This window comes from Tinamus guttatus, unplaced genomic scaffold, assembly GCF_059628265.1.
Source record: "Tinamus guttatus ecotype Peru unplaced genomic scaffold, ASM5962826v1 Tinamus_guttatus_pri_ptg000634l, whole genome shotgun sequence".
Taxonomy (NCBI): domain Eukaryota; kingdom Metazoa; phylum Chordata; class Aves; order Tinamiformes; family Tinamidae; genus Tinamus; species Tinamus guttatus.
In genome coordinates this window covers 174,544-199,523 of record NW_028289168.1, presented here as the reverse complement: position 1 = coordinate 199,523, position 24,980 = coordinate 174,544, and the positions used below count along the sequence as shown (strand labels likewise).

Below are 24,980 nucleotides of genomic sequence, written 5' to 3'. Positions count from 1 at the left end.
TCACCTTGTTGGTGAAGGTTGACTGAAGCCAAGCAGGGCTGCACTTGCTAGAATGCCAGTCCCATTCAGCCATGAGCCCACATTTTCCTTCTTCATTCTTTTCCTCTCACTGAAGCAGGAGCAGGGAGATTTGGCTTTCCCCAAACCAGCCTTACTTTACCGGACAATATTTCAGACTTCCTCCTTTGCAGCCTCTCCCTTCTTCCCCTTTCCACATGCTGCCTTACTGACTTGAAGGCCACATGCCAGTTCCTTCTTCAGGCTAGCTGGGCTCCAGAGATGTTTCCTAATTTTAACAACTGTTTGTATGGAGCATTCTTCTCCTTGACAGATGCGTACTTAATGGCTGCCTTTCCTGAGGTCCTCCACCCTTCAGAGCTGCTTGGAGCTGCTGTCCTCAGAGTGGGGAACCTGGGGCCTTGTCCAACAAGGACATGGTCACCATGGGGACCACCCACTCACAATGGCCTTATGGGCATGCTATCACTGCCATCACAAAGCCCTGGTGGTTTCCATGGGGACCCTATCATCATGCCCTGCTGCACACCATGGCAGACCCCATCATGATGCCTTTGTGGGGACTATGGAGGTCCCATCATGATTCCTTGGTGGAGACCATGGAGAAAGACACTATCACAATGTCTTGGTGAAAACTGTGGGGATCCCATCATGATGTCTTTCTAGAGATCCATAGTAGAGATCTACACAAGGCCAGCTCTGTTGCTCTGCCCACTAATCCTCATCCCTACAATCCTGACAGGCTCACTGTCCATCCCTAAGCAGAGCTCCCTGCATCCCACTGCTCTCTCCAGGGGTTCCTTTGTTCACATCACTTGCACCTTTCCCTGCCATCCCAGCCCATCACTTCCTCACTCTTGCTGGAGTCTTCTCCCCTGAGTCACTCCCAGTTTAAGGCTCTCATCACCATCTTGGCCACCTGGTTGATGACCATCAGGCCAGCAGATGGGAAGAGCCTCCATCCAAAGGAAATGTGAAAACCTGCAGTCTTGGTGCCCTGCTGTGGGCTCAGCTCCAGGTCCTCCTCCAACTCCTACTGAAAAAATAAACTGAAAAAGAAGAGAAAAAAAAGGGGGAGAGAGCGGGAAAGACCCATGCTATTTATCCTCTCCAATTTCATCTTGTAATAAAGCGGTATGAGGGTACATGAAAGCAATATGAATTAGGGTATCTGAAATGCAGAATTAAACCATGAATCCTTAGGACATGTTTCTCCTTCTTGCATCAGTGCATGTCCAGATGTGCAGGGATGCTGCTGCTGGACGCATGTTCTGTGCATCACTGTGCCACAGCAAAGGCCACCCCAAGGGAACTGACTGACATCTCCAAAGCCTGTGGAGAGACCAGCAGGTTGTGAGGAAGCTCCAGAAGGGCCTTTGCCCACTCTGGCCCATGGACAGCACCAGCAGCCCCTTTGCTGGCCCCCTGAGTCCACGAAGCAGGGTTAAGGAGATAACGAAGGGATACTAGGCACCCAAGGGCCATGCCGGTGCCGTAGGGACCACGGGTGTGCATGTGCAGGGGTTGTAGGTGGGCACATGGACCACTTGTGACTGTCACAGCTGCCTAGCCTGCGGGACAGGGCAGGATGGCAGATTTCTTGAAGCAATCTCTGGGAAAGCAAAGGTGCTACTGCAGACGTCCCTAGGCCTGGGTAGCCAGCGGTCCATCCACACTTAGGCCCTCATTAGCCCAGTCCCTGTTCATATCATCTGGCAGAGTGAGCAGAAATTCAGGGCAGGAGAGCTAGAAGGAGAGTTCAGAGACCAGAGCACAGAGCTCAGTGTGATGTGTCTCCTATTTCTGCAGCACGGTGCATGCAGGCGGGATGGATTTTCCCTGCAGTCAGTGTTGGAATTCATTTATTAGCGTAGAGGTAGGAAGCCCAGCACAACCTGGGGCACTTGCCCAGCAAGCGCTGCAGTGGGACATGGTTTTCCTACAGGTGCCCTACTGTATCTGTTCCTGTCCCCACTGCTAACGCTTTCCTGTTTTCTTTCTGTAGAGAGAACTCTGTAGACCGTTCTTGTGTGAAATCCTTCAGACCCTCAAGCTCTCCTGCTCACACTCCTACCTCAGCCATGTTAGGCATCTTATTATTAGTGCCAGTTTAATGTTTGTTTCATTTTCACAGTCTTATCCTACGAGCAGATCTTTGCTGTTGTGTGAGAGCAGGGCCAGCACAAAGCCTTTTCCATGTGCCTCCCGCACCTGCCCATTGTCTGTTTTCCTATTAGCACTGGCATGTTTGCCTACCTGAGGTCCCCTATGTCTCCTCTCCTGCTCTGGATCTGCTAGGGGCTGTTCTGTACACGGTGGTGCCTGCAGCACTGAACCCCCCCTCATGTACGGCACGAGGAACAAGGCTCTCAAGGAGGCTGAGGAAAACAATTTCATGGATATTTTTTAGCCTTGGGAAATTGTCATTGCTCTCTAAAAAATGACTCCCTCAGCATCCCATACCAATGCTGAACATTGTTTCTTCACTATTTTTTAAATATTTATATTATATTTTTAATTTTTGACTTCATTTTTTAATAACAGTAGTAGTATTTTATATCCTGTTGCTACCCAAACTGTTGCATATATTCCACCTTCACTGAGACTTCTCTGTTGCATCTGGTGTCCACACTCCAGAAACCTCATGGTGTGTTTACATTCTGGTCTTTGCCTTTCCAGTGAATGTTAGGGGGATTCAAGAGCCTTCCAACCTGTTCTGCCAGTAAGAACCAGGGCCTATGATCCACAGACTTTGTCATGTTGCTTAAAGACGTCATCCATGCCAACAGCCTGACTGCATGGTCTGTAGCTCCCAGCATGATGTCACCCTTCATCTGATGCTCACCCACAAGCACATACCCAAACCTTGTCCATGCCATGGAAGCTCTTTGTACATCCGAGCTGCCGCTCCACACAAAGGACCTGCCCCCTCCTCCTCTTCCCTCACAACCTCCCCTGAAGAGCTTTTACCCCAGCAGCGCAGGCCTCCAGTTGTGTGAGTGGTGATAATGCATCGCAGTTATTGCAATGATGTTGAGGTCCTGCGACAGCTTGTGCTTCTGTCTCCATGCCAGGCTACAGGCATTTGCAAATATTTGGGCTGCAAAATATCAGGATGTGGCACAGAAGAAAGATTGGTCCTGGTGAAACCTGTTACCAAGAGCCAAAGACACTGTGTGCAATGGCCCCACTTGAGAGCAGAGCCATGCTGGCATGGAGAGCAGGGGTCAATGCAATGGTGAGAGGAGGTTCCCACTAAGAGAGGCAAGGCTGCAGTGCCCAAGACCAGGGAGAAACAGAGCTGGGCTGTGAGGGAACGACAGGAGAGGGTTTTGTTGCCGGAGCTGATTTTTAGCACCTTGGGGCCTGGGACAGAGGTGAGCCCATGTCCAGGCAGGAGAAGGTGCCCCTGATGATGTCCTTGGGCTTGAGCCAAATGTGATCCACCAACCGTGGGGTTATCATTAGCCCCATCATGTTTTCCAGGGTGCAGAGAGGTTGTGTGGGAACAAAGCGAGAAGCTTTTAGGAGAGCAGATACCAGTGCAGACCCCTTGGTGTGAGGTGCCTCTCCCACTTATGAAGCACGCTCAGCTGTAGGAGGGATTGGACATGGTTTGCCATAGATCCCAGGCTGTGCCTCCTAGAGGAGACATCTGGTTATGCTGGACAAGCTAGACATCTATCTTGGCCCTGCAGCCTATTTCTATGTCACTGAATTAAATGTCTGCACTGAATTATATGAACTTTTTGCACTGTAATGATCCACCAGAGTCTCTACATTATACTGCACTGTATTATGGTGCTCACATAGTTCCCCTTTCTTGCCTCTTTCTGGATGTCCTGCCTATTAGGGGCTTCATAACTAGGGCCTTCCAGAGTCCAAATTTCATAGATAGTCATCCTCTGATGAAACAGACGGCAATTTTGGAATTCTTTTTTCTCCATTCATTAGGAAAGGACAACAAGTGTGATTCTTTTAGGTTACTTCATACATATTTCCCAGAAGGAGGGGGCACAAGGGACAGAGAAATTGGTGAGTTCAGCTGTTCCTCTGCTCCTGAGCGGGGCCAGGCTCCTGGGACGGAGGCAGCTCGTGGCAGCCTGGCAGCACTGCCCAGAGACAGCCGAGTGCAGGAGCAGCTCCTGTGCCAAGAGCAGCAGGGCTGCGGGCACTGCCTGCTGCTGCGGACAGGGGAGGAGAGAAGGCAGTGAGAGGGGAACTGCAGTGTGAAGGAGAGAGGAGAGCTTGTTGTGGGAGAAACCTTTCCAGCCCTTGACACGGTGAGTTTCTAGCTGCAGGGCAAAGCTGCTGAGGTTCCTGGAGGTCTCTTCTGAACTCAGTACATGTAATTAAGGATTGGGATTTTAAAAGTCTCTCTCCTGGAGTATGCAGGGTTTAGCAGGAGGAGGAGATGCTTCAGAGCAGGGATTCCCTGCCACATGCACAAGGGGTCCTTTACTGGAGAAGAGCAAGAGGAGGGCTACTTGAAAGGGAAGGAGCTTTCCTTCAGGTCTCTGCTCTTTCAGCCTCCTTATTATGGCTGGGAGAAGGTAGAACAAGTTTTCTACTTTGATAAGGATCTGAGAGTCCTAAACCTTCACTCTGAAAGATTAAGAGAGAATTAATAGTTCTGTGAGAAACCTCAACAAGCTGCTTATCCCCATCTTAGCCTAGAGGCTGCATCAATATCATCTTTGTGGCCTCATAGGACTTTCTATAACCTACTTCTTGGGACCTGCAACTGCAGAGCTTCCCTTGGACATTGCTCAGAGGTTTGTGCAGGGCAGAGCTGAGCACAGATAGGGTAATATGGGATCTGTGAGCAATGGCAGGGACAAGACCCAGGGACAGAGGAAGGGCTGCCGGCAGGGACAGCTGCAGGCAGCAGAGATGGGCAGGGAAGGGGCAGGAAGTGCAGGGCAGGAGCCGCCTCCTCTGCAGCCAGACCTGGGCGATCTCTCCTGCCATGGGACCATCTCCAGCCTCCCCACCAAGGGACTAAGGTGTCCCCCTCTGTGAGGTGACGTACCCATCTGGTAAGGTGAAGGTTTTCCAGAATGCCTCTCTGTACCTCTCCTTGCCTCTCTTGGCAGCACATTGAGGGTGTTTTGGCTAGGAGGGAACATTCCCTTGGGTGTATAGACACAGGGTGAGAAATTTGGATATGGGCACTAAAACACTGCACTGCTCTGCCCTCAGCAGGGCCTGTCTCCTTTTAGGGCAGCATATGGGAGCAATCACCCTCTAGCTCAAGGAGACAGGAGCTGTGGGAAGGACACTAACAGACAAACAAGATGTCCCCACTCTGCACATAGTGACCATGGATGCATTCTCCTAAGGACTGAGAGATGAAATGTGAAGGATTTGTCGTTTTGGGGAACCCTACCCAGGAGTGACAAAGACATCTCAAAACTGTTTACCAAAAATAAAACTATAGTTCCTCAAACCTCTTTGCTTACTCTTCTCAGTAAAGATGCTGAAAAGCTAATGTACATATTGATTGGATTTCACATGCCAGAAAATGCGAATGTAAAAGTGTGTGACCTTCACTGCCCAGGTCCCACTATTGCACAACACGACAGACTCCTTGTAATACATGGGTTGATGTATGATGAAGCCTGAGTGCTTCCCACAGCACTCGCAGCCAGTGCAAAATGGAGCTCAAACAAAGCAACTGTACTAAGATACTCTTGCTAAAGAGAGGCAATGGCAGTTGGTGTTGTAAACTGAATGACTTAGTTTTTTTTTTTTTCTTGAAAAGTCTCTCCTAACTTCTCAATGTCTTCTGTTCCTTAGATAGGCCCACATGACTGAAGGGAGCTAATGTCCAACAGCAGCTCCATCAATGAGTTCCTCCTCCTACCATTCGCAGACACGCGGGAGCTGCAGCTCTTGCACTTCTCGCTCTTCCTGGCCATCTACCTGGCTGCCCTCCTGACCAACGGCCTCATCATCACAGCCATAGGCTGCGACCACCGCCTCCACACCCCCATGTACTTCTTCCTCCTCAACCTCTCCCTCCTCGACCTGGGCTCCATCTCAACAACTATCCCCAACTCCATGGCCAGCTCCCTGTGGGACACCAGGGAGATTTCCTTTTGGGCATGTGCTGCTCAGGTCTTCCTGTTGGTCTTCTTCTTTGGAGGAGAGTTTTATCTCCTCACAGTCATGGCCTATGACCGCTACGTTGCCATCTGCAGACCCCTGCACTACGGGACCATCATGGACAGCAGAGCTTGTGTCAAAATGGCGGCAGCTGCCTGGGCCAGTGGTTTCCTCAATGCTCTCCTGCACACTGGGAACACATTTTCCCTACCCCTCTGCCAAGGCAATGTGGTGGAGCAGTTCTTCTGTGAGATCCCCCAGATCCTCAAGCTCTCCTGCTCAGACTCCTATCTCAGGGAAGTCCGGGTTAGCGTGGTTACTGCCTGCATAGCCTTTGGTTGTTTCATTTTCACTGTGGTGTCCTACGTGCAGATCTTCAGAGCTGTGCTGAGGATCCCCTCTGAGCAGGGCCGGCACAAAGCCTTTTCCATGTGCCTCCCACACCTGGCTGTGGTGTCCTTGTTTGTCATTACTGTATTGTTTGCCTACTTGAAGCCCCCCTCCATCTCCTCCCCACTTCTAGATATGGTTGTGTCCATTCTGTACTTGGTGGTGCCTCCAGCCCTGAACCCCCTCATCTACAGCATGAGGAACAAGGAGCTGAAGGAGGCACTGAAGAAACTCATCCAGTGGGTACAAGGTCAGTGATAACAACTGTTTCATTCACTCACCAGGATATCTGGCATCAAGGCTGTATTTTATCCATTTCTTTCTTTTTTACTTCTCTTTTACATCTATCTTAAAATAATAAATACTAAAATAAAGATGCCTAGTTTTTGTCACATCTGCACAGGAATCTCTCCTTTAGCACTTAAACATAGACCATGGCAAAGCAGGAGGCCAGGCTGCCCCCTTCACTAGCAGAGAGGGGGGATTCTCTGAGCTGCTTCGTTGAGCTTCCTTGGATGTGCCCAGTACAGGGAGGAGAGTTTCCCTCTGCAGCGTCTTTTCCAGCACTGACACCAAGGGACCTCTGGGGTACAGAGTCACGGCGGGACAAGGGCAGGTGGGGGGAGACCAGGGGTCCAGTGTTGTTTAGGAGATCTCAGCTCTCGTGGCTATGGTGAGAGTGTGATCTCAAATCTCTCTAATATGAGGGAAATGACAACCAAGTGTCACCACAGGTTTCCATGGTTCCATGCAAAGCTCCAACACACAAAACTAAACATGAGTGAATTAAAGGAAAGTCTAGAGGCAGCCTTTCCATGGCAGTTCATCTTTCCTGAAGACACATTCAGGAGGACAGCAGTACTTTCTCTACTTAGAGTTGGCCTCCTCATTTCTGTGCTGTCCTTCCATGCTTCATTTTGCAGATATGGTCGAAGAACTCTCATAACCTGGTAGAGATAGGCTTTTTTTTCCTCGTACCCTGATAAACCAGGCAGGACCAGTCCTTGGGCTCCCTTAAGCCACAGCTGGATTCCAGAATAACATTTCCATAATAAAAAGGGGATCTTCTCTATGATGGTCCTGAATCTGACCTCTCTTTAGGAACTGGAATCAAAAAATATGCCCAAGGGTGTGCAACCACGAATGGGGCTGCTCCTCTGCTTGTGAACTCCATGAGATCCAGGGGATGACCTCAGCATTCCAGGGTGATCTGTTAGCCTCAATCTAGGGTTCATCTCTCAGTGACCACTGCAGACAGGCAATGGTCTCTGCATTGCCTGTGCCAGGCTGCCCCACACGTGACTGTGCTGATGGGAGAACCCCCAGGGATCTCCAGGCACAGGGTTTGCCTGGGAGTGGGCACTGAGTGCAGCTTTAATGAAACAGGGATGACTCACAGTGCAGGAACCAGAAGGTAGAGCACTAAACCCAGGTGCACATGGGGAAAGGAGGGCTCTGCAATGCCCAGAGAGGCAGTGGGGACCCAGGAGGCCCAGGGAAGGGGCAGTGGAGGGCAGTTCCTGCATCTGCAGTGAAGCACCACAGCCTGGAGATAGTGGCCACCCAAAGACACCTCCTGCCATTGCAATATTGTGGGGCACTCTGAGTACCGTCAGACCTCAGCTGCCAGTATCAGTGGCCACAAGGGCACACTGATGGCTCATGCTCAATTTGTTGCCAATCACGATTCCCAGGTCCCTTTTTGTGGAGCTGCTCTCCGACTGGTCAACCCCCACCCTGTCCAGGTACATGGAGTTATTCCTGCCTAACTGCAAGACCCTGCACTTGCCCATGTTGAAATTCATGAGGCTCCTCTACCCCAACTCTCCAGGCTGTCCAGGTCCCTCCTAAAGCCTGCACAGACCTCTGGGCTATCAGCCATTCCTCCCACTTTTCTATCCTCAGAAAACTTGCTGAGGGTGCACTCTATCCCTTCAGGTCACTGATTAATAAACTGAACAGGTTTTGACTGACTCCTGATACCAATAGTTGCAGGTCTCCAACTAGGCTCTGCACCACTGATCACAACCCCAAAGCCTAAACCCCAAACCCAGCTGCTCACATGGAGGTGACCTCACAGGTGCAAACCCACCACATCCCTGCTGCTGCCTGTGGCCTTCAGAGACAGCAGCTTCCTCAAACCCCTTCCCCACACAGGAACCACTGCTGCCCTCTCAGCTCCTCTCACCACAGAGACCCCCCACCCACCGCCCACGCCTGCCTGCCTGCTGCCGGCCAATCAGGCACTCCCAAAGACATGACATCACAGCGCCGTCCCGCCCAGCTCTCTGGCCCTGCCCTCCAGGGCAGCAATGGCCTCCCCAGCCCTTCCCTGCCAGGAGCCCAGCCCGGGCTCAGCAGCTGCTCCGCGGAGATGATCTCAGCAGCGCAGAGCCCCGCAGGGCCCGGCTGCTGCCCAATGAGGCGCTGCGGGAGCGGTGACCTCACAGTCACCAGGCAGAGCCAGCCCTGCTGCTGCCCAATCAGCTCTGCCCGCAGCAGGGACCTCCCAAGCAGCAGCCCTGGAGTACTGAATGGCTAGTACAGAGAGATCCAGAGCTGGGAAGGATGTGGAGCGGGGAGAGGAGGGAACAAAGTGACTAAGGGTGACATTTCACTGCCCCTGTGACCGGGGGTAGGAGTCAGACCCAAACAAATGGGTATCACAACCTCTAATCCCTCCGGGGGACTGCAGATGACTGCACAGTCCAGGGCACCTGGACTGCAGAGCATTTCCAAGGGTGCTTGTTGTGTCCATTGTGCCTATACATCCTATCCTTATCCTATCTGATCCTATCTGATAGATAGGGCTCTCCGTTCTCCCTTCTTCCTGACAGGTGAGTCCTCACTGCCTCTCCTGAGACTGCAGAGTCCTCTTTTGCCTGCGAATACCCAGTGCTTTACCTCTAAGAAACTCCATCTTCGAGGACCTCTCCCTTTATGAGGCTCTACTCACAGTCCTTCCCAGGCATATGCTGTCCAGGAGTATCTCTGTGCTCTCCTGACACCGCTAGCTTCCCCTCCATGAGAACAGCCGTCTGACACTGTGCCTTAATGCATAGGAGAGCTGTGTATGTGTAAATCCATGAACAATCAGCGTCTCCACTACCCTTGGACTCTGATAGGTGAATTCCCAAACCAGCCCTTGGTCTATGAAACATAATGATTATATGATTCTGAGCTCTGTGTTGCTGAACTCGTGGAGAACCCTGTGCAGCAGACCCTTGAGGGATGCAAGTCCTTGGGCCTATTCTTGACACCAGCTTTGGAGGAAAAGCCCAGCTTTCATGCACTATTATAGAATCATAGAATCATAGAATGCTTAGGGTTGGAAGGGACCTCTAGAGATCATCTAGTCCAACCCCCCTGCATACGCAGGGACACCTAGAGCATGTGGCACAGGACTGCATCCAAGCGGGTTTTGAAGATCTCCAGAGAAGGAGACTCTACAACCTCTCTGGGCAGCCTGTTCCAGTGCTCTGTCACCCTCACTGTTTAGAAATTTTTCCTTAAGTTCCTATGGAATTTTTGATGTTTCAGTTTCCGGCCATTTCCTCTAGTCCTATCAGTGGCCACCACTGAAAAGAGACCATGACCGTCCTCTGCACTCCCTCCCTTGAGGTATTTATATACACTGATTAGATCCCCCCTCAACCTTCTCTTCTCCAGGCTGAACAGGCCCAGCTCCCTCAGCCTCTCCTCATAGGGCAGATGTTCCAGGCCCCTGATCATCCTTGTAGCCCTGCGCTGGACTCTCTCCAGCAGCTCCACATCCCTCTTGTACTGTGGAGCCCAGAACTGGACACAATACTCCAGATGCGGCCTCACCAGGGCTGAGTAGAGGGGCAGGATCACCTCCCTCGACCTGCTGGAGATGCTCTTCTTAATGATAATTTCTGATAGAAATTACTTTATTACACCGATAACTGTAATAAACAGTTTATAAACAGTTCTAACTGTAATAACCAGTAACCTGGTAACAGCTTAGTGTTAGGGAGCCAGTCCTTGTGCAGTATTTGACACAATTTAGGGTATCAGGTGAGACAGAGCAGACACCGTAAAAAGGGGAATGAATACAAGTAGTTGTGTAGGAACACGGAAACAATTATTATCACTAATAAAAGCCATAATAAAAATAACATGATGAAACAATGCTCAATCCAGTTACGGGATACCGAAAGAGTCATTTGTGGAGAGATATGGAAAAATTACCACTGCTTAAAAAGGTCCATGGAATCACTTTCCTAATGGCATCCTTGAGCTCCTTGTTCCTCATGCTGTAGATGAGGGGGTTCACTGCTGGAGGCACCACCGAGTATAGAACGGCCAGCACCACATCCAGAAATGGGGAGGAGATGGAGGGGGGCTTCAGGTAGGCAAATAGACCAGTGCTGACAAACAGGGAGACCACGGCCAGGTGCGGGAGGCACATGGAAAAGGCTTTGTGCCGGCCCTGCTCTGAGGGGATCCTCAGCACAGCTCTGAAGATCTGCACATAGGACACCACAATGAAAACAAAACACCCAAAGGCTAAACAGGCAGTAACCACGATAATCCCAGCTTCCCTGAGGTAGGAGTGTGAGCAGGAGAGCTTGAGGATCTGGGGGATCTCACAGAAGAACTGCTCCACTACATTGCCTTGGCAGAGGGGTAGAGTAAATGTGTTCTCAGTTTCCAGGAGAGCATTGAGGAAACCACTGGCCCAGGCAGCTGCGGCCATTCTGACACAGGCTCTGCTGTCCAGCAGGGTCCCGTAGTGCAGGGGTCTGCAGATGGCAATGTAGCGGTCATAGGCCATGACTGTGAGGAGATAATACTCTGCTGATATGAAAATAGTAAAACTTAAGACCTGCCCAACACATCCGAAGTAGGAAATGGCTCTGGTGTCCATCAAGGAATTGTGCATGGATTTGGGGATGGTTGTAGAGATGGAACCAAGGTCGAGGAGGGAGAGGTTGAGGAGGAAGAAGTACATGGGGGTGTGGAGGCGGTGGTTGCAGGCTACGGCTGTGATGATGAGGCTGTTTGCCAGGAGGGCAGCCAGGTAGATGGCCAGGAAGAGCGAGAAGTGCAAGAGCTGCAGCTCCCGCGTGTCTGAGAATGGCAGGAGGAGGAACTCGTTGAATGAGCTGCTGTTGGACATTTCCTCCCTATACATATGGGGGACTCACCAAGGGAAAAACAGACAGAGACAAGTTAGGAGACACTCTCAAAAGGAAAATAACCAAATTAATGATGTTTTCTTATCTATTCATCTCATTCCCAGATCTCTGAGGCTCATGCCTCTTCTAGCTAGAAAATGATGTTACTCTAAAAAGAGAGCAGCCCCTGCTGAGAGGAGAGTTTGGTTTCAGAGTGCCCATCTCGGACCTTCTCACCCTTTCTACATGCACCTGAGGGAGGTCTCCACACTCCCCTTCTAGCAAACAACACATACGACCCTTTTCTGTCAGTATTTGCATAGGTTGCCCATGGGTGGCTGAGATACCACATATAAACCATGAGACAGCAGAGGCTTTCTGGAGGGCAGGTGGCAGCCTGCAGGACACCACAGGGTAACAGCTAAATGATTGTCAGGATTTAAGAAGGACTTTCCTTAAGGGACAGTCAACTTAGTTCCCTGTACTGCATTTCCCGGAGCTCCACAGGACAGAATGGGGCTGTGGAGACCTCACTCCCTTGGAAGTCCTTCTTTTCCACTACTTGTAGTTTTGGTGCCTGAACTGCAGCTGAATACTCCCAACCATAGGAAGCAGAGAGCAAGAACAGGAACAGCATGGACAAGACAAGGATTAAGGAGCAACACCATGACCCTGTTGCCAATGGAGGCAAGGAGAGGGACAGAGAGGCATTCTGGAAAACCTTCTCTTTACCCGCAGGGTATGGCACCTTGCAGAGGGGGACATTGCAGCACTGCCCCTCTCAGCCCTTTGGTGGGGAGGCACCAAAGAGATGCCCCTCTCCTCTGCCACAGCTCTGGCTGCAGAGTTCAGCCAGAGTCCCATGCCCAGCAGTTCCTTCTCCTTCCCTGCCCATCCCTGCTGCCTGGAGCTGTCCCTGCTGGCAGCTCTTTCTCTGTCCCAGTGTCTTGTCCCTGTCACTGCTCAAAGATCCCATGTCACCCTCTGGGTGCTCAGTTCTAACCTGCAGAAAACTCTGGCAATGTCCAGGGCCAGCTCTGTGGTTGCAGGTTGGAATGAGCAGGTCACATAAAGTCCTAGGATGCTGCAAAGAAGATGCTGATGCTGCCTTTAGACTAAAGTGGGGATGAAGCAGCTCGCTGACGTTTCTCACAGACCTATTAATCTCTCAGAGTGAAGGCTTACAACTCCCAGCTCATTGCCAAAACAGAAAACTTGTTCCTTCATTCTCCCTGTCCAAATGAGGAAAGTGAAAGTGCAGAGACCTGAAGGAAAGCTCCTTCTCCTTCAAGCAGCTCTTCTCTTGCTTTTCCTCTTGAAAGGACCCCTCAGACATGTCCTGTGCATGTGCTGGAGCTGTGAGCAGAACCTGAGCCCTGCAGCACCTCTCAAAGGCAGAAAGAACCTGCCCTGCCAGGGATCTCTCTTCCCACCCAAAGCTTCTCCCCACAGCAGCACAGGGAGCTCCCTGGAGAGGCTGTGTGCTGACCCTCACAGGTGGCAGAGTCACTGCCCTGGGCAAACAGCACCATGAGGTACAGGGACACTGCTCTGAATCACAGCCCCAGGCAGACCTTGGTGCACTCCCTGCCTTCACAGCCCTACAGCCCTGTGTTCAAGTGACATAGCCAAGAGAAGCATACCCTGATCCTCTGACCATGTGTCAGGGAATCCCTGCCCTGAAGCATCTCCTCCTCCTGCTATGTCCTGCTTACTCCAGGAGAGAGACCATTAAAAATCCTATGAGCCATGGTTTGGCTGGGGTGCAGACACCCCCTCCAGGAACCTCAGCAGCATTGCCCTGCAGACAGAGACTCACTGTTTCAAGGGCTGTGAAGATTCCCCCACAATGAGCTCTGCTCCCGCTCCACACTGCCGTTCCCCTCTCGCTGCCTTCTCTCCTCTGCTGTCTGCAGCAGCAGGCAGTGCCCGCAGCCCTGCTGCTCTTGGCACAGGAGCTGCTCCTGCACTCGGCTGTCTCTGGGCAGTGCTGCCAGGCTGCCACGAGCTGCCTCGGTCCCAGGAGCCTGGCCCCGCTCAGGAGCAGAGGAACAGCTGAACTCACCAATTTCTCTGTCCCTCGTGCTCCCTCCTCCTGGGAAATGTGCACTTCAATAAACTAAAATAATCACCTGTTGTCCTTTGCTAACAAGTGGAGAGAGAGAGATTCTAATATTGCAATTTATTTCATCAGAGAATGAAGATCTATCAAAATTTGAAATGTCTCACTCTGCAAGGCTCATTTCACATCCCTTAACTAGACAGGAGACAGGAGCTCCTGGGGACAGGAGCTCTATAAGTTGCGTTTAAGTTAAGGTCTTTGGTTTCACAACACCGAAGTCTGTGAATCCTTCATACGCTGCAGATTTTCCATCGTCCATCTTTTCCCTGCTGTCTCCCATGCAATTAATGTGGCTTTCCAGGAAAATCCTGCTGCTCTGTGCCCTCCACAAGGTATTTGTGCACAGCATGAAGATCCCTCCTGGCCTTCTCTGGTCTAGGCTGAACAAACATCCCTCTTCCAGCCTCTTCTTACCTGCCTCATTCTCCAGCCCCTGACCCACTTCTCGTCCCTGTGCTGAACTCCCTCCCGTTTGTTCATTTCGTTCCAGAATTGGAGAGCCCAAATGGGATCTGGTATAGAGACATGGTGTCCACTGTGCCAAAAAGAGCGATAGAACACGCATGTGGCCCCACTGGCCGTGCTGTCCCAGATAAATACCCGTGAGAATGGCCAAACTATGGCACAGGGACCCAAAGTCCTCCCCTTGTTGACCACTAAGGCACTGAGATGAGATGTGGGTGCCCTTGGCCACCACCAGGACATACCCCTGGGAGTCTCTATGGCAACGGACAGGGCTTTGTGATGAGGGTGGCATCATGTCCCCAAGGCCATTGTGATGGGGCGATGCCCATGGCAACCAAGGCTGTGTTGGGCCAGAGCACCACCCTCAGGGTCGCACTCTGAGGAGAGCAGCTCCAGGAGAAGGAGCAGCTCGCGTTGGTCCCCAGAGCAGCAAGTCCCTAGGTGCAGCGAGTGCCCTGGAGATGGAGAAGGAGAGGCAGGCGAACGCCTGCTCCCAGCCCAGCAATGGGTGTCCTGCCAGGCGCAAGAGCACAAAGAAAGTGAGTGCTGGGGCTGGAGGGGGAGGCTGACAGCAGGGATGGGAGCTGCATGGAGAGCACAAGCATGAGGGGCCAAGCCAGCCAGACCTCACCTCCTTTGGCCAGGGGCTGCTTCTTGCTGGCTGTGGGGATTTTCTCGAACACAAAGCATGACTGGGATGCTCCAAAGCCCATATGGATCCTTGGGAGCCCTGTGCGAAGGATCAGAGACCCTCTTTGAATCACGTGTAGCTGGGCTGTGCTCGACCATGAGCTTCCCTTCGACAAGGGCCTGGGGCTTCCCATGCCGCAGGGGCTGCTTGTAGCAACACAACCCTCTCCATCAGGTGCCTCCTTCTTCCCGCATGTGGGCAAGCAGGAGCCGCATGCAGCGAGGCGACGCAGGCGGACCCCAACTTCGTCCCCACAAAAGGACAGGCGGCCTTTGCTGTCTGACCCCCAGGGCTTTGAAGATGCTGATCAGGTCATCGCAAAGGTACAGAGCTGAGCAGTGAGGCCGGCAAAGGCCCTGCCTGACCGCTGCCCTTCTCAAGTCAGCTCCTGTGATGCTCAGGGAGACCCTACCCAGCAGGGCTGGGCTAAGAGCGGAGGTGCCACATCTGCCTCCCAAACCACCGCGCACTGCCAGGGCAGCCAGCCAGGCACATGGAGGCCTGGAGGCTCCTGCATGTAAAACACCAGGATCTACAGGGAAAAAGAAGCTGCCTGCTCCAGAAAAGCCTTGCAGAGCTTCTGCCAGGTGCAGGACCAAGGCCATCGATACGGAAGATGTGGCCAGGAGACTGGTGGACATAGTGATGGAGGGATTAGAGACAGTGGCAATAACTTGCAGGGAAGCTGCTGCCAGGGAACCCTCGGGGGCTGCTGGGGGTGCTGTGATGTCTCTGGAGTGCGGGAAGAGACTGGAAGAGTCCATGTCTCTTGATTTGCCTGCCCTTCAAAAAGCCAAGCGAGATGCTGGTGTTCCCCACCGGGCAATTCCAGAGCATGGCCACTGCTTGCCTGAGGCCAGACCTGGGCCTTGTGCACTGGGTAAAACAAGGATGGTGCCAGAAGTGTGGTGCTTATCCCAGAGTGTCCTTGATGCAGAGGCAGGTGTAGGCTGAGGACCCTCTGTTTAGGTGTGCAGGTAGTGGCGTGCTGCAGTGCTCTGCTCCAGAGCCCAGCCTGCCACCCCAGGGTCCTGCTGGGAGAGCAGAGGGAGGACTGTTGGTTACCCTGTTCTCTCCTTGGAGCATCCTGGTGCGACCCAGGGGTTCTCACAGTTTCATGGTTTCTGTCAGCTGATGTTCAGGCTTGCAGTTTCTGATCGTCTTGTTGATTACCTGAGTCTTTAGGATTTGAGTCACTCTGATGGAATAAGTTACCTTCTCACTCCTTTAAAGGCTTTCTCTTGAAGCTGGACCCTCATTACATCTTCCCATCACAGATCCTTTGTGATCCCTCATACAAACTGGTAGTTAAACAAAGCAGTCAGAACCATTTCTGCACTTTGTGGATATGCAGACACTTGCAGACAGAGACATGCCCCCTCACAAGAATCAGGCCTCTCAGGGTGATGGATGGCTCTGCGATACCTGTTCTTGGTCAGTGGTGGAGGCGGCAGTTTGAAATCCACAGGTCCCTTTGGAAAGAGTCTCAGAATAGCAGATTCCTTGAGCCTACTTTTAGGGAGCCATCTGGAGGTGGGGATCCAACACCCTGCTGAAGACACTTCCCAGTAGAGGTGTTGTCTTAAGGCCTTTTCCAGAGAAATTTACATTATCTCTGAGGATAGGAGGATACCTGAGAACCTCTCTGGGTCCCCGTGCTATATTTTGCCCACGATCCTAGATTTGTATTAGGGAGAACACAACCAGGAGGGCCACTGACACATTCTACCTCTGTTTTTGGCACAGTGGGGACCATGCCTGTAACTAGATCCCATTTGGTCTCTCCAGTTCTGCACAGGCACTAACAAGTGAGAGGGAGTCCAGCACAGGGACAAGAAGATGGTCGGGGGCTGGATTGTGGGGCAGAATAGGAGATGCTGGGAGAGCAAGGTTTGTTCAGAGTAGACCAGAGAAGTCCAAGGAGGATCTTCATGCTGTGCAAATCTCCCTTGTGGAGGACACAGAGCAGTTGGATTTTCTTGGAGGGTCACACAAATGGCATGTTTGGCAACGGTGAGAGAAAAAGAAATGAACAATGGGAAACGCTTCTTAGATACTAAGAACCAATCTTTTTGTCTATGAGCATGACCAAACTCTGGCACAGGATCCAAAGAGATTCTCAGATCTCCTTCCTCAGAGATAACCCAAAGTTCACTGGAAAAGGCCCTAAGGACCTGCCTGCTGGGACCTGCCTTCAGCAGGATCCCCTGCTGCAACCTCAAGGAATCTACTCTTCTGAGAAAGGCTCTACAGGCTCTTTGCTTTTGAAAGTCCTCAGGAAGGTTTCTTGATCTGTGATAAGATAGAGATGATATGTCAGAAAAGAGCAAACACATTCTTAACACGTCTTCCCTCCAGAGGGCTTGAGACGGGACATTGGTTCCAACTACGTTCCAAAATCACGGGTCAGGCCAGGTAGAAAATCTGAGGAAGTTTCTTCAAATCCTATGAATTATGCCCAGCTTTCTTTCATCTGACCCTGAGGAAAGCCATTTCTGTTTTGCACCTTATTTATGATTTGGGGTTTTCCGTTACACCTCCAAGTAGTGTTTCTCCCCTGGGTATAGTTCCTGGCACCTCTCTCTCTTTGGGATCTGTAGAGTCCTGGCACCCTGCATCTCCCACACTTTTGACCCTGGGTGTCTCAGGACAGGCCCACACACTGCATCACTGCTGCCCAGGCTCCTGTATGGAGCCTGTAAGGCACTGCTGTACCTCAGGAGCTGAATTTTGACTTGTTCACAAGTTGGTGAGATGACCATCTCCCCACTCCCCTACTGCTGAAGCTTCCAACAACCAACATTCCTCTTTCCATAGTGTTTGCACAGTCCTGGAGCAAATCTTGCTGAAGGGAGACTGCATCCCTCTTGAAGCTTTCAGATATGTAGCATTGCAGACACTGAAAAGCAAAGCACGCCTTTCCTCCTTTCTTTGGGTTGCGTATTCAGCCTCTAGCATCCTGACTTTGGCACAGGAAGGCCCATTCTGGACCCGGGGGTCTCTATCCGTTCTCTCTCCTGTCTCCTCTGTGTCTGCTCAGTCTGTTCTATGCATGGGAAGTATTGGTTTAGGTTGCTCCCCTGAAGCCATGAGAAGCTGCAGAGCTGAAGGCCTGATGGAGGAAGTCTAGGACGTGGATGTTTCCCCTTCCCCCTCCTGCTCCCATCTTAAGGGTCCAGGAGGGTCCAGTGCTTTTGGTGTTGGGGATTGAGTTTCCTTTGACAGCCCCAAGTCCTTCTTTGGGTTGCTCTGAGCAGCCAGGAAAATCCCTCTTCTCTAGGGTCTTGCATCAGGCCCTTTTCCCTACTTTTGTAGAGAAGAGTGGACAGGTCTGGGATCTCCAAAGCAGCAAGGCCCACATCATGACCCAGGGCCCCCAGGAGCTGTATGGCTCTCCCATTCCCACATGTCCTGCTTAAATTGACAATTTCTGACACCATCTTTACAGGCCACGAGTTGACCATTGTAGAAGCGCAGTTTTGTGACTCCCCCTGTTACTCTCTGTTCACTCTGGGACCCAGCTCCTGGTTTGCACTTCAAGAGTTTAAAGGTTGCTCTGTCTTTCAGGAAGGCTGTTCCTTGTAGCAAGGGAACCTCATTGTTGACATGCTGGACTTAGCCTACACTCAAAGAGCACAATTATTATTTATGAAATTATTTCATGCTTTATTTCTGTTTCTTTGCAGTTAAGAAAAACCCTGTGTTTATTTGCAACTAGTTCTCTAAGGAACTCTAAGGAAGGCAGTTGGGTTTTGCAGCAGATGAGCTCTAACTTTCAGTTGCTGATTTCAGTAGAACAGAGAAGCTTCTAACAAGAGTGATGGAAGTCCCAGGTGGCTGATGTGAGAAATGGCAGGTTGGGGAGGGAAGGAAGAGTGTCCATACAGTGCTTGAGCTCTGGGACACTGGTTCTCCTAGATGTCCCGACTTCATTAGGAGTCATTCTGGATTGATGCCAATTCAAGAATATTGCTGTTGATTATTCTGAAGGCTGGATATAAATAGTAACAATAAAAACCTGTAAAATCAGAAATACTTTTATCTTTTTGATGTCTCCACCTTTCAGCTACAGTCCTCAAGCCTCTCCAATTAGTCATGCAAGCCTAGACAAAAATTGCAGGGGGAGACATGGTTTGTGAGAGCTTTTTGTATTTTAATGGGTCTCGTGGTATATTTGGTGCTGAACCCCAGAAAAACAGTTACTGAGAGGAGAATTCAGAGTCAAGATCAACCCACAACATTTTGTTGAGTTTTAATGGGTCCCACTGATAGTTGTTAGCAGCAAAGTGTCTCCAGGGGCTGATTAGAGCAGAAAATTGTCATCACTGATAACAGGTAGGCAGAGGGAACGTGCAGGTGGCTCTGATGCCAGATTAACCCTTGAGGTGTTTTATCAGGCAAAATGTCCAAGCTCGGCCACTGAGCTTCTGGGAAAGGAGATCCTTTCTCCCACATGTTTTCCAGGTCCTCTTGGGGACAGTGTGTGGGTGGGGGTGTGCAGTGCTCAGTGCAGGACAATGATATGACACCTTTCGGGGTGTCAGCAAGAGGGACACTGAGGCCCAGTGTCTCCTGACAGGCCTTGGTGGCAGAGACAACAGCCATAGCCAAGAAGATGCTGACCTGCTCTGGTGTCTTTGAGCCTTGACAGTGCCTTTGTCTGTCTCCAGCAGAGCCTGTGCTGTGCTGTCTCATGCCTGCAGCTGTGTCCATGCAGCCTGTAGACACCCACCCTGCTTCCCCACTTTGCTCTCACACGGGATCTCCTTCCCTTCACTGTTGTCTCTGCATCCCCACTGGCTGTTCCTTCCCAAGCCATGGGATGATCCTTGACTCCTCCTGGGTGTCCTGTTGCACCACAGCACCAGCCTTCAGGTGTCATTTCTTCATGCTTATGTCCAGTCTGAAATTCTCTAAACTGGGGATTTTTCGGGTTGTTTTGGCTATTCATACTGCCTCCCACTACCAAGTAAAGCTCCTGGCAGTACCACAGTGTGGGGAAGAATATAACTTTGTCTGTCAGGACAGACAGAAACTTGAGGAACTGAGGACAGGGCTGAGGGGAAGGGCCTTGGTGCTATGAGGGATGCCATATGAGGCAGTGGTGCATGGTCATGTGAATAATGCCAGATGCCTGTAGGGCTGCATTAGTAGTAGCATGGCTAACGAGAGGAGGGGAGCTGTTATCTGTCTCCAAGAGGGACTTTTCATGCAGGCAGTGGTGGCACTCAACTTTGGGGGAGCATGTATGAAACCCAGGTGTCCTAGGTGGTTGCCAACTAATTCGAAGGGCCCAATTTTCCTGTTGGTTCCCTCTTAAATATGCTACGAATGTGGCGGTTTTGCTGGATACCTCAGGCATCTGACACGGCCAAGTAGACCTGTTTTCCTTGCATGAAATCAAGTGTCTGCACAGAATCATGCAAGCTCTTTGCAATGGACATGGATCTCCTCATTGCTCTGTCAGAACAAGTGGACATTTGCACCTGTCTTGGACCAGCTCTGTCCAACGTGGACTGCCTCCCCCTTGGAAAAAGTCCAAAGGGGCGAGTGTGCTGCACGGCTGATTCACTTCTCCCAGTGACTGCAGTGGGAGCTCAGAAAACCAGCTCCCATACAGGCAGCCATTTTGTGCACCTCAGCAGCTGGACCAAGGGGATCCTCCTCTGAGTTTGTGGAGTGCACAAGAGCAAACTGAATCCTCCTGTGCTCCTGGAGCTTCTCAATGGGCATTAGCTGTACTCTAAACTGCTCTAAACCACCTCCTGAAGCATGAGGATGTTAACTCCCTTCTTGCCCCTGTGCAAGTGTTCTGAGTTCTTATGGGATGGAAGCAGAGGCTTCAACAGCAGGACATGTCCACTCTCCTAGACAACCATCCTCTGATGAGGCCAGCTGCATGCTGGATTCGTTCCATGGACTCTCTCTCTTTACATCAGTGGACCTTTGCCAGCGATGACCTTGCTGCCTTGCAGGAACTCTCAGCCCTGGAGCCCCAGAAATGCCTGGAGGCTGCACAGGGGACAGAAAATGTCCCATCTGCAGCTGGGTCCCTGATCCTGAGCTGGGCCTGGCTCCTGGGACTGCGGGAGCCCATGGCAACGTGGCAGGCGCTGCAGAGAGACAGCTCTGCCCAGGAGCAGCTCCTCGTAAAGGAGCACCAAGACTCAGGGCACTGCCCGCAGGCACCAGGCTGGGATGAGTCGCTCCTAAGTGAAGGACAGTTGGGAATGGGAGGACGGCTGAGCTCACTGCAGGCAGAAACCTCCCCAGCCCTTGACACGGTAAGTCTCTGGCTGCAGGGCTACACTGCTGCAGTTCCTGGAGGGATCTTCTGAACCTGTAGCCTTCAGCAGCTGATTGGATTTGTCAGGGTGGCTCTCCCAGCTTCCCCTGTTTGGAGCTGGTCGTGCTTTAGAGCAGGGACTCCCAGCCACACACTCAGAGGGATCACGGCTGCCTTCGCCCACCCCTCTGCCTGCAGACACAGCCAACATCCCCTCCCCGGCCTCAGCAAGGTTTGTGTCACCTGCTCTTTTGCACCTGCAAACACAGAGGTGCCCTGGGCAAGGTCCTGCCCCTGGCAGGTGTCTACAGGGCAGAGCTGAGCACCCAGCGGGTGCAATGGGGTCTGTGAACATGGACAGGGCAGAGACGTGGGGACAGAGAAGCAGCTCCTGCAGGGACGGCTCCAGGCAATGGAATCATGGTGAGAGGAAAGTGCCTCCTGCAGCGCCCCTTCCCACCAGCACAGCCCTCTGCACTCCAGGCCATGGGGGCCAAGGCAGGAGTTGTCCCAGAGCAGCCAGATGTCCAGGAGAGGAGACACATCTGAGTGCCCCTCTGTCCCTGCCAGGCCCTGCCTCCCTCGGCACAGCTATCATGGGGTTACTCCATGATCCCACCTGCCCACGCTGCCCTTCTCCTTCCCTTGGACTCTCTGGGCAGGGGGTTTCTGATGCAGGTTAGACACTGGCCCTGTGGGTCCTGCCATGCAGAGGGGTCCTGGACTGTGAGGTGCCCAAGTGCCCTCTAAGCTGTGGGGCTCAGGGCAGTGCGGTTGGAGGAGCTTGGAATGAGCCACCTCTCTCATCAGGACACCCCATCCTCAGGACGTCCTGCCATCTCCCTGGGTGCCTGTCTGGGCTGCAAGCTGCCCTCCAGAAGAGCTCAGCTCCCCCGTTACAGCAGGTGCTATCTGGGTGCCCCAGGGAGAAGCCTCCTGGAATCTGAGGTCACAGAATCGCTGCGGGGAGGTGGATGTGGGCAGCTGGCAGGAGCCCAGGGTGTTGCTGGCTCCAAGGGAAGGGCGGAAATCTGCCTGACATCCCCTCCAAAAGAGTGCTGGTTTACATGATGTAAAGGAATCCTCTGCCATTTAATTGAGGGGTAACACGAGTGCAAGCATCCTACACCTCCAAGGTGAGAGCACAGGGCAATTGGGACCAAGGCAGATGGAGAGGCCAGCGCTGTTCCCCCAGCATCAAGGCCGAGAGCTGAAGCCATAGAACTAGAATGCCTGCTAAAATGGGGTTGGGAAGCAATGAGTGTGTGTTTAGGCAAGGATATAAGAAAGTTTCACTCAGGGAAGTTTTCTCTAACTTGTCCATGTCCTTTCTTCCTCTTCCTACTGCAAAGGAACAAATGTCCAACAGCAGCTCCCTCAACGAGTTCCTCCTCCTGCCATTCACAGACACACGGGAGCTACAGCTCTTGCACTTCTCGCTCTTCCTGGCCATCTACCTGGCTGCCCTCCTGGCCAACGGCCTCATCATCACAGCTGTAGCCTGCGACCACCGCCTCCACACCCCCATGTACTTCTTCCTCCTCAACCTCTCCCTCCTCGATATTGCCTCCATCTCCACGATTGTCCCCAAATCCATGGCCAATTCCTTCTGGGACACCAGGGCCATTTCCTACTGGGCATGTGCTGTACAGGTCTTAACTTTTAACTTTTTCATTTCAGCTGAGTTTTCTCTCCTCACAGTCATGGCCTATGACCGCTACATTGCCATCTGCAGACCCCTGCACTATGGTGTCCTCATGGACAGCAGAGCTTGTGTCAAAATGGCAGCAGCTGCCTGGGCCAGTGGCTTTCTCAATGCTCTCCTGCATACCGGGAACACATTTTCCCTACCCCTCTGCCAAGGCAATGTGGTGGAGCAGTTCTTCTGTGAGATCCCCCAGATCCTCAAGCTCTCCTGCTCACACTCCTACCTCAGGGAAGTTGGGCTTCTTGTAGTTAGTCTTTGTTTAGCTTTTGGGTGTTTCATTTTCATTGTGGTGTCCTACGTGCAGATCTTCAGAGCTGTGCTGAGGATCCCCTCTGAGCAGGGCCAGCACAAAGCCCTTTCCATGTGCCTCCCGCACCTGGCTGTGGTCTCCTTGTTTGTCTTTACTGTATTGTTTGCCTACATGAAGCCCCCCTCCATCTCCTCCCCACTTCTAGATATGGTTGTGTCCATTCTGTACTCTGTGGTGCCTCCTGCCCTGAACCCCCTCATCTACAGCATGAGGAACAAGGAGCTCAAGGAGGCACTGAAGAAACTCATCCAGTGGGTACAAGGTCGGTGATAACAACTGTTTCATTCACTCACCAGGATATCTGGCATTGAGGCTGTATTTTATCCATTTTCTTTTTTACTTCTCTCTTTTACATCCATCTTAAAATAATAAACAATAAAGATACCTAATTTTTGTCACGTCTGCACAGGAATCTCTCATTTAGCACTTAAACACAGACCATGATAAAGCAGGAAGCCAGGCTTCCCCCTTCACTAGCAGAGAGGGGGGATTCTCTGAGCCGCTTCTTTGAGCTCCCTTGGATGTGCCCAGTGCAGGGAGGAGAGTTTCCCTCTGCAGCGTCTTTTCCAGCACTGACACCAATGGACCTCTGGGGTACAGAGTCACGGCGGGACAAGGGCAGGTGGGCTGAGACCAGGGGTCCAGTGTTGTTTAGGAGATCTCAGCTCTCGTGGCTATGGTTAGAGTGTGATCTCAAATCTCTCTAATATGACAGAAATGGCAACCAAGCGTCACCACAGGTTTCATGGTTCCATGCAAAGCTCCAACACACAAAACTGAACATGAGTGAATTGACGGAAAGTCAATTGGGTGAGAGGCAATGGCCTGGTGACACCAGGTGACATCTGACGAGACAAGGTTGTCCCAGGCAAGGGCTAGTGTCTATTGCTCTGATTGATAGAGAAAATGTGATAGTCATGTCTTTCTAGAATGCCTGGTCAGGGCCCGGTGGGCATCTTCCTTGGCCATCTGAAATAGCACTAGATGCTCACTAGTGTTAGAGCCACACTCACTAGGAAGCTGAGACATGTGGAGATGTTAACAATGTAAACTGTGACTGTAATTCATTTCAGACACTTGATTCAGTGACACTGAAGTAGGTCTGCAAGGCCATGATACATGCCTGGGATTTTTAGCACATCTCCATGGGCAGGAGCTATGAGGAAACTCTGCCTTTCTTTAGTAGTTGCTAGGAAAAGACCCCAGGTTCTCTCAGGTTTTCCTACTTGTGCCCAGACATTTGAACAGTCTGTTGGGGCCTGGAGCCAGCTGTGTCCCCCAGGGAGTAGTATTGGGTCCAATCCTATTCAACTTCTCCATCAGTAACCTGGAAGAAGGAACAGAGTGCACTCCCAGCAAATTATGTGATGATACAAATGCGGGAGGCTTGGCTGATACACCAGAGGGCTGTGCAGCCATGTTCCTGAGTTAGGGAAAGAGGACTGGATTCAGCTGCCAGTTGCTGGTGCCCAGGCCCCTGGAGAGGGTGAGTGCTCAGGAGGGATCTGCTGAGGACAGTCCCACTCATTACAGAGCTGGGACAGATGCCCATCCTCCTAGAAGGGGCTATGGAGCCACCATGGAGCGCAGGAGACCTCCAGGGGCAGAAGATGCCTGGAGTGGGGGTGAGTGCTGTGCTGGGAGAGGGGATGCCCAGAGGGGCTGCAGGAATGATTAATGTATTCAAGACATAGAAAATATGGGGGCGATCACAGAGATTTCCTCTACAGCCCTCCACTGC

General features: G+C 51.8%; 2 protein-coding genes across 2 annotated transcripts; both read left to right on the top strand.

Annotated features, from left to right (window-relative positions):
- The first annotated feature begins 5,784 nt into the window (after positions 1-5,784).
- LOC148592121 (olfactory receptor 14C36-like) lies at positions 5,785-6,774 on the top strand. Its single transcript, XM_088535611.1, has one exon. It carries the CDS (start codon positions 5,845-5,847, stop codon positions 6,772-6,774), a length of 930 nt encoding a protein of 309 aa, XP_088391737.1. The 5' UTR covers positions 5,785-5,844.
- A 10,161-nt stretch (positions 6,775-16,935) lies between these two features.
- Positions 16,936-23,509, top strand: LOC148592120 (olfactory receptor 14A16-like). The gene is made up of 3 exons (XM_088535610.1): positions 16,936-16,948; positions 18,941-18,986; positions 22,522-23,509. The coding sequence occupies exons 1-3, from the start codon at positions 16,936-16,938 to the stop codon at positions 23,507-23,509; spliced, it is 1,047 nt and encodes a 348-aa protein (XP_088391736.1).
- The last annotated feature ends 1,471 nt before the right edge of the window (positions 23,510-24,980 follow it).

Coding starts and splice junctions, on each gene's coding strand:
- LOC148592121 (XM_088535611.1), top strand. CDS start 5,845: ATGTCCAACAGCAGCTCCATCAATGAGTTCCTCCTCCTACCATTCGCA.
- LOC148592120 (XM_088535610.1), top strand. Junction 18,987..22,521: donor AATACTTTTATCTTTTTGAT/GTCTCCACCTTT, acceptor AGTTTCACTCAG/GGAAGTTTTCTCTAACTTGT.